This window comes from Clavelina lepadiformis, chromosome 3 (genome assembly GCF_947623445.1).
Source record: "Clavelina lepadiformis chromosome 3, kaClaLepa1.1, whole genome shotgun sequence".
NCBI lineage: Eukaryota > Metazoa > Chordata > Ascidiacea > Aplousobranchia > Clavelinidae > Clavelina > Clavelina lepadiformis.
In genome coordinates, this window is record NC_135242.1 from 16,313,369 (window position 1) to 16,322,791 (window position 9,423).

The following is a 9,423-nucleotide window of genomic DNA, read 5'->3' on the forward strand; positions in this document are numbered from 1 at the left end:
GTAGCCTATACAGTTTATGCGTCATCCGCCTATATAATATTCCTGATTTTGTAAGCGTGCCGATTGACTGAGCTATTGCAATGTGCTATTTTATGACTTGAAAAATATGATAAGACTAAAAGCTATTAGGTAATTGATCGTTTTCAGTAGCATTTTATTTCATTCAAAATAGCATCGATTATTTTATCGGGGGAAATAACCTTATATTTTTCAATTAAGCGAAAGGTTATCACGAATTAAGTTGGCTGTTAAGCCTTCGATACATTTCTCATGAAAATGGTACCCAAATCCCTATTTTTACTTGGTTATGGGAAAAGATTATCGCTTTAGTTTACGCCATTGAAAACGTATGCATCAAACAGCAGAATGTGTTTTTTTTTCAATGGCCGACATATGTGCCAATATCTAATCTTGACAGCAAATCTTTTCTTACAAATGATTTGTAGCTTAATTTTATTTTCATTGATTACGTATATGTAATATGCCTCATGATATGGTATTGATTCACAGTATGCATGCAGAGAGTTACTGATAATAAACCTTGCAAACTCATAAAAAAATGCTCAAATTTTATAAGTGACAGAAAAATAAAAAATAGGCCCATTTAATTTTTTCCACAGGTTGAAATGATCCCCATATTCCGTTCGATATGTGTTGTTGACCGCTACACATCTGGCAAACTGCATTGTTGGCCTGAAAGAACCAACCTTGTTGACATGCGGTTGGGGATTGCGAAATATTCTACAAAACTTGCATCGGTGGTTTACTATTGGTTAAGCCCCTTGAGAGATAAATTTAGCAACCATTATTTGGCATCTGGTTATATTTGTCTTTAAACATTTCCATCTGTACTTATTGCGATAATTGCGCAAGTAACTTACCTTTCTGGTTTTGATACGTTTTCCTATAACTCACATAATCGTCCGCGCCCTAAAGGAACCACAATGCTCCAAACGATCAAAACGTACGAATCATTTTACGTTTAAGCAATTAACCTAAATCACTACTTGGTACGTGGTTAGTTTCATGCCTGGCACCACCTTCATCTAAGCTGTTAACCACGCTTAGCAAAACGCGTATCTCTTGTAAGTTTCTCCAATAAGGTGTAGTTACAAAGCGACCACAGGCATAAAATCTAAGATATATTTTTCGCCTTGATGTGTGAGATTTTAAAGTGGGCGAGGCTTTAATTTGGGAAAATTAAGTGTGGAAGTTCAGCCTTGAAACCCACTATCACCTGAACTAATTATAAACTCTGTAATGGGCATTCTTGATGGCTACCTTTAAAAACAGCTTGTAACAAAACGATGACAGGTTATTAGCTTAAACTGCGACTTAGCCTGTTTATTCCATTTCCCCTTATCTGCCAAAGTAGTCGGACACCTATCATGACTTTGCAGTTACCTATAGTCGCGTTCATTGTATTCCATTTTCTGTGCTTAGTTTGTATAACTCCCAATGTTTCAGCAAAATCTTTTCTAAGAAATGTAACTTTTTGTTACATATACCAACTAAATCTCGCTTTCGGCCAGATAGCTTAGCGGCTTAGACTAGAGCATTATTTCTTGTGTACAGCTCTCTGCGCACTTTGTCATTAATTACATAGTATTTGCTTCTAGCTCATTAAAACCATCCCTCAGCGCAAATGTTAAACCTTCTAGTAGCTGTAGACCTAATTCCGCCTATTCAGTTTAAATATCATCTGCTCTAATGTACACACACACCTACACTTCTCAATATAAAAATCCTTTACAGGCATCGATAAGGTAAATAAAAAGTTATGTGTTATGCAGGTAAAGACCTACGTGCGTACGTAAGCTGGTACCGGAGTCGTAAAGAAAATCGCATGCATGAAAATCGTGAAACATCGGAGGGATATAGGCCTTGCTTATTTGCGGTGGTTTGCTTTACTATTGATTTTTTATTAGTTTACCTTCCTGCCATAAACTATTATTGCATAGGATATCAAGTTATCAAGGATGACTACAAAAGCAGACCGCAGCTGCTTTTGGTTTAAGGAAACTGCTATTCCTGATTTTGACGTACAGGTGTAAAGCAGTGGTTCCAAACTTTTATGGAGGCGAATCAAAATTTAAACACCAAATGACCATATAGGCTGCCCAGTATCCACCTTACCAGCACCATGTGTAGAAAATTCGTTACAATATTAAAAGTTGCGTGATGTTCAACCGAAAATTGCATAAAAAATGCAAACCTGCGCTCGTCATACTTAAACAAGCTCGCAAAAAGGTTTGATTAAGTGAGCCTACAATTCTTTATCCTGTATATACTAATTCAATTTCGCAACATATTTGTATGGTGATAACTAAATTGTGTGTTTTGAGCCTTACTTATGTAGTTTTACAACACAATAAAATTTGTTTTTGGATTTTGATTCGTTAACTACTTCTGTTACAAAGGTAATATATAGCTTTAGTTACAATTGCATATTGCAGTTTGTTATAATTTGTTAGAAGGAGATGGAGATTGTCTGATAAACAAAAAAAGGTGCAATTGATTTATAGTTATAGCAGTGAGAGGTTTAACCAAGTCATCCAACTCGAGTCACAAGTCAAGTCATTTGCCATATAAGAATTCTGTCAATTCTTTTGGAAGAAGTAACTCAAGTCAAGTCGAGTCATTTCACAAATAAGACTCGAATCAAGTCATAAGCAATGCAAAAACACCTTTCCTGCCAGTAACAAACATTAAAACACCTGTAAATTTACTTCGTTTTGCGGCCACGAACGCCTTTGGAGACAAACAAACTTCATTTCAAATTTCGTCATTTTACCTAATACTGAAATCTAATCAACAAGGACCGACTCAAGTCAAGTTAAGCCTTTTTAAGTATTAACTTTGAGTTAAAACAAATCTTTGCAAAAAAGGTTTCGAGTCGTTACGAGTGACGTTGCTATATTTTTGTCGCCTACTGCAATAGAACGATACAAGCTCACGACGGCGACCACAAAATAAACTGCTGGCGACCCAAAATTTTATCACTATACCCGCAAGTGTTAAGTACAATACTGCTGCACGGCACAGAAATATAACGATTTGAAACAGCATGACGGTTTCTTCCAACACCTGTTTCAAAATTTACTCAACTCAGGAAAATACCCCAGAAAGTTATTATTAGGCTATAGAAAATTGTGTCGGCAGAAATTGGGGTATTGGCAGGAACATACAAATATCATAAAAGTTAATTTTCAACTAAACGTCACGATGCATGTAAAATATGCTTTTGCAATCATTTCCAAGTTGGAAATATTTATTAAAATATTGTATATTTGCCTCAGAGTATAATAAAGTATAGTCTATATGGATTTGACATCGCTTACGCACAGCATACACGCGTGTATATTTTGCTTTTGTACGTGTAGTTACCGAGATAAAACAAGGAACGTTTTCAAGAGTCTTCAACATTTTACTCCAATATCATATTCACGTCTCAAAATAACCCTAAAACTCCCAATAATTACATTTAAAAACATCGGAATTATCGACACATTCTGTAATTTTTGCTGGGTTACCTCGTGTGTATAACTTTATTTAGTGAAAGTGTTCCGGTGCATATCGTATATGTGTGTACGCAGTTGCCGGTCACGTTTCACTTTGACGTGTTTTTCTACACCAAATGCTTTTTTGACTGCAAGGCATAGTTTAAATCTTAAAAATATATTTGCAATATTGGTTAGGTAATAATGCGTAGAGTTGAGTTACTTACAGTATTTCCAACTTAGTTATTGAAGTGTTGCTATGATTTATAGTTCGCATATTACGTTCATTGTAAAACGTCGCTTGTTATCTTTTTTGGGGTTTAATTAATTATTCGCGTTGTTACTAAATTACGTGAAGGTTGACCCCATTTCGTAGGCGTACTCATGTGTTCGATATTTGACTTATCTTTGAAAATGGACTTTGATATTATTTAGAGATCTACGACATTCTCAGGAAATACCCGAATATGGCATGGTTTAAACTGTACAGTACATATATAGCCTACCACTCCTGCAAAGTATAGTATTTAGGAATTTGCATAAAGTTTGTAATATAAAATTACGCCTTTTAACCAACTCATATGAATTCGAACGACAACCTTGTTTTTTGTTCCATTTAATTTAACTGATTAATTTTTCGTGTAAAGTTTATATGAAATGTGTATACAATGTTTATTTTTAAGCTTTTTTTGAAACCAATTCCTAATATAAAAGGTGCTTCTTTCTAGAAACAGATGTCCCGGTAATGCGCATAGTTTCTCTGTAATAATGGACCGATTTTTTATACAAAGGGTCTATAAAAGGAGAGACAGAGTACGCGGGTCAGAAATGTAGCAAATTTTTGCTACTCAATAAACATTAATGCTCGTGCATTAACCAATGTTGTAATGACTCGAATCGCATTTTTAAATGACTTGACTTGACTCAAATCAGCACTATAGGGAAAGTGACGACCAAAAATATTGTCCTTTCGAAAGAAAACTTACCAATAATACATTACGCACTCAACAGCTTAATTTAAAATACATTTTACTTGTCTGACTTAAATTAAAATATCAACCCGGTTAGCCTAAATCTGAGACGACCGAGTGGGACGCCAGCAAACTTTAAGCTATATGAAGTTAATTGGGTGGACTTTTACTCCAATTAGACTTGGTTTTAACCAAAGAGTGAAAATCGTTTTGTGAACAAGTCTTTTCTAATCATGAATGTACATTATTATGAAGCTACTATGATAAGCTCTTCTTATCTTTATGTCGGCCCTGAAAAATGGGTCTAAGCTTATAATGCTTTTTACGAAAACCAATTTCCATACATGACAATATCATGCAAAACAGTGAGAACAAAATTATGAATCTAGGGAAAAAAACAGAATTTAATCGATGCTTGTTGTTGGAAGTGCCAATTAAGTCGGAATATTATCATCGGAAGAAGTAAAGCGTTATGTTGAATAAATAAAGTGTCCCATTTTATCGCTTGGAGAACATAAAACTGGAAAATATAAGCAATAAATTCCAGTTTATTTATTTCAAACAGCAAAATAAAAAGATCAGAAACAACTGAGTATGAAATTAGTAAACTCAAAAGAAACAAGCTATGGAAATAAACAAATTTTATTGATTTGAACAAAATTCTGTCAAACTGGACTAATCCAAACAAGAAAAAAAGGCCGGAATATGCCAAAACAGAGATTAATCCATACATATATGAATATTCTGAACAGGAAACTATTAGTTTGGATAATTTCAAACAAATAAGTATTGGGCACTGTATATAGTGGGCAATAAGCTTATATACAGAGTTAACGAAACACAAAAACTTAAAAACTTAAAGATTGATAACATGAAAATAACAAATTGATTGGACTGTAAAATTCCTGTTCTAAATTAAAAATTAGAAATTTCCAAAGAATAAAAGAAAAAACGGAAATCATTAATCAGACATTTCCAAACTAAAAACAACCACACAAAAAATATACAAATGTCACTATAGTTTAAACAAATTTGTGTCTTTAATTTGTCATATATATGCTATAAGAATAAAACCAAAAACAACGGGAATCCAACGAAATATCGTAAGAATGGCATTTAACCATCATCTAATAGCATCAACAGCGTATGCATTTTAACTTATAATTTGATCAATGCATGATCTAATTCTACGTTGTTTATATAATTTCTGCTCATGCTCTTCCGGGTGGTGTCCGAAGTAGGATGCGATATGCATAATTAAGCCTGTACATTAGTGGTTCCCAAACTTTTTCAGCTTGTGGCACACTAGAAAAATTATAAAACGCTTGCGGCACACTTACAAGAGAAGAAAAGTTGCTTCAAAAAAATTTATTTTCACGTGTTAATGCAATGGATGTGCTTATTGGATGGACATGTGCTTATTTATCAGCTATTGAAGCAGTTAGAGCGCTTTTAATTTGCATATGCTAGTCTGCATGCCTTATTTTAAATATTTATACAATTCTTTTCCAAAATTCCAAAAAGATTCGCGGCACACGTGAGAATCTGTGGCGGCACACAGTTTGGGAATCACTTCTGTATATACTAAATACAAAAACTGTACGTGGGAAACCACTTAAAACAATATACAATATATATTTTATTGCTGAATGCATTTACACATATATTTCTTTTTTGTACACAATTAAAGCATATACCCTACATTTCATTTTTTGGGCACAAACACATATCTAGACCTTATATATTCGAAGTACGAAGGAAAGTCGAAGCTATATAGCCTATAGTATGAGGAAGAGTTAAACATGGACGCTCATATTACTTTCATGAAAAGAATATCAACAAGGGATAATTTTTGGATTGGGATTGGAACCGTCACCGAATGGAACTATCACATGGATGCGGTAATTACCTTACTATTATTCTTGGAATTATTATTAAGTATTATCCTTGGAAGATAATACCTTTACTTTTTATTATTTTAAAGGTTTCGACGAAGCCACCGCTACGATGACAGGCTAATAGCACATCAACCTTTCACGCAATTGCTTTGTATTAGGTTATGCCAGTGGTAAATACTAAATAGAGAAAGGCGAGCTGAGTTACACTGTGTTACAACCGTGCGGCAGGTGTAAACACAGTTTAAAACCCGCTAGGTAGCGTTAGTGGACTACATGCTGGCGTAACATCAACATGGGAATTAGAGATGTTCAAAACGCAGACTGGGAGTTGCTTCTCAAAAACATTATGTCACCATTACTGAAAAAGCAAAATTCCTGACACATTTCTGTCAGCCATTTTGACCGAATGTCGCAACACTGAATTTGTACCAGTTTTAATGAGCAATGTATACGTTCATAGTCAGCATGTTAATTTTTCTCTGAACTATGAGTGATTATGTTCAAGGGAATGTTGATGTTTTCCATTTTGAAATATCGCATTCATTTATTATTTACAACAGATTTAGCTCAAGATTGCGACCTCTTTTTCTCAGTTAAGGAAAGCAAAAATGATACCATCGCGAAGGTGAGTTAAGTTCCTGTTAACATCAGCAAATAAAAAGAGGGAACACCAAGTTAGATTACTCAGCAGAATCGGTTGATGTTATTGGTCAAATCACTGCCGTTCTATCGCGTCGCGCTTGGGTTAGCTCTTTCGAGTACACGTTAGTTAGCTCAAAATTACGACCTATTCCTCTTAATTGGGTCGAGCAAAAAAGATACCATGGTAAAAGTGAGCAAAAGCGGCGTACCGGTCAGTCAGCCAAAAAGTCCCGCTTTGGCATTTAGTCAGCAAGCATTTCCCTACACTACACGAATATTAGCATGCTGTGGTTGGTCTGTTTAGCCAACTTGCTGAAGAGGGATGCCTGATGGGTGTTTCTTGTTTCGTTGTGTTAAATGTGAAAGTAATTGTTACGTCATTCTAGCGGGTAGTTGGTCCAATAGTGGGTTGATTGTCAGCGCATTTGTTAGTTCAGTGATAGTAGGCTAGTAAGAAAATAGTAAAATATGAACCACATTTATCTGAGCTCGTTGTTCTGAAGCGTCCCGGTTTTCAATCACAAAAATATGGTATGCCAACCTATTAGCAAAGAAAAAAGTACCAACAAGAAGTTAGATTTCTGAAATAATCGTTGGAAATGCCAGTTGATTCTTTCATATAAGTTATTCGTACATGATGATATCCCGTCTCGCTCGTGGGGGGTAGTTCGAGTACCTGTTGATAATAATAAAAATTTGTTTTAATCCCAAAAATTATTAATTTATATACATCTAATTGTGAAACATCAGCATGCTAAATTATAGTGTTAGCATTTATGTACCTACTGAATCCTCACATGGGCATTAAACATCATTGGTTCCATAGTGATTACACACCCACAAGGAATTGCACACGTTCCAGCTTTGGGACTGCAAGAAACAAGTACTGTGTTTGTAATTCATAAGGAAAAACGTTACGTACGTACCATGGATAACAGTTAAATGATTTAGGAAAACATATTTAGCCTAACAGGTGGGTTACACGCATAAATATAATATGTACGTTTGTAGATAACGTATTTCATTATAATAAAAGTTTGACAGTACTTGTTTCTTGCAGTCCTAAAGCCCGAAAGTGTGATATCCCGTGTGGGTGCAATGCCGTAGCCACCAAACATCAGCATTATGATAACCTATGGATGCAATATAGTGAACATCTCAGTATGAAAAAATGCTTAGTTGAACTAAATCTTGCTTATTCGTCACTGTAGAAAAAATCCTTAAAGAATTGACTTGATAACTTATAATAACCAATGGATGTTCATGTTATAGTGAACGTCTCAGTATGAAAAAAATCCATAGCTTATTTGTCACTGTATATAGGATGCCGAATACAATATCGTTGCTTTGATGAAGTTTATGCTAATTTTCATCTTAAAACGACGTACTAATTTTTCCAAAGTGTAAACTAACCTAAAACCAATCCCCTCCGACCCAAACTCTCACCTCTCATGATTAAATCAGATCGAAAATAAATTTGGACAAAAAAAGAAGTCAAACAATTAGCAAGAGTTGAACCCAAGCACATAGCTACACACACTGCACATAGCTGCACACGCTAAAAATAGTGACCAGTCTAGTGTACATAGGCTGTTTTTAATTACCATTTTAATAAATTTTATTTACCTTATTTTGTATGCATCAGAACGGCCCTAGGTATTTTAAAACCATTCTGATATTAGTAAGCTTTTGAATTTGAATTGTTTTTGGTTTATGAAATACGATAGGCTTTACTGTTGTTTTAGGCAATAATGCCAAGATATGAACTTGCGCTTATCATGAGACTCTTTGGCCGAGAAAAAAAGATAGAAGCGTTAAAAGACACCATTGTATATTTGTTAAATGAAGGACACAATGTTCGCAATGTTAAAAGCCTTGGAGACAGGGGTTTGCCATACCAAATTAAAGCTCATGGTGAAACACATTTTAAAGGGAGCTATGCACTTTTGGATATTGACTGCAAAATTGAGGATATGAATCTACTTCGACGGTATTTTTCAAACAATAAAAATATCATACGAATGACACAAACAAAATATGAAAGAACCTATGCAGCAGAGGAACCATGTGATGGAATGGAAGACGTTGATTATGCCAAAAAGTTAGAAGAACTAAAACGAGGAAAACTTAAAAATAATGTAAAAAAGCAATCTTTTAAAATTTAGTGCTCATTTCAAAGCAGTGCTGTTTATTGTGAAAATGCATACTTGGTTATTTATTTTCTTTGTACTCGATTTTGTGACGGCTTTATGTAAAGATTTATTTGTTGAAAGGTAATTGTGTACTTGCAAAAATTTTGGATTTTTTAAAGTAAAACTTTTTCAACTTAGAACCGTTGAAGTAGACTAATTAAAATTGTTGACTATGACCAGTCATTGTTTTTAAGGTAATAGACTAGCTTTCAGTACTTGC

At 34.5% G+C, this 9,423-nt stretch overlaps 1 protein-coding gene and 1 long non-coding RNA gene across 2 annotated transcripts; one reads left to right on the forward strand and one right to left on the reverse strand.

Moving 5' to 3' along the window:
• Nucleotides 1–5,193: 5,193 nt before the first annotated feature.
• Nucleotides 5,194–8,196, reverse strand: LOC143448453 (uncharacterized). Its single transcript, XR_013114457.1, has 3 exons — nucleotides 8,059–8,196; nucleotides 7,794–7,881; nucleotides 5,194–7,687 (listed from the first exon to the last, which is right to left on the reverse strand). It is a non-coding gene; the product is annotated as an uncharacterized LOC143448453 (long non-coding RNA).
• Nucleotides 7,636–9,397, forward strand: LOC143448450 (small ribosomal subunit protein bS6m-like). The gene has a single exon (XM_076948212.1). The coding sequence runs from the start codon at nucleotides 8,763–8,765 to the stop codon at nucleotides 9,174–9,176; it is 414 nt and encodes a 137-aa protein (XP_076804327.1). The 5' UTR covers nucleotides 7,636–8,762; the 3' UTR covers nucleotides 9,177–9,397.
• The last annotated feature ends 26 nt before the right edge of the window (nucleotides 9,398–9,423 follow it).

Bases quoted from the DNA above. Each gene is read 5' to 3' on its own strand.
- LOC143448450 (XM_076948212.1), top strand. From the start codon at position 8,763: ATGCCAAGATATGAACTTGCGCTTATCATGAGACTCTTTGGCCGAGAA.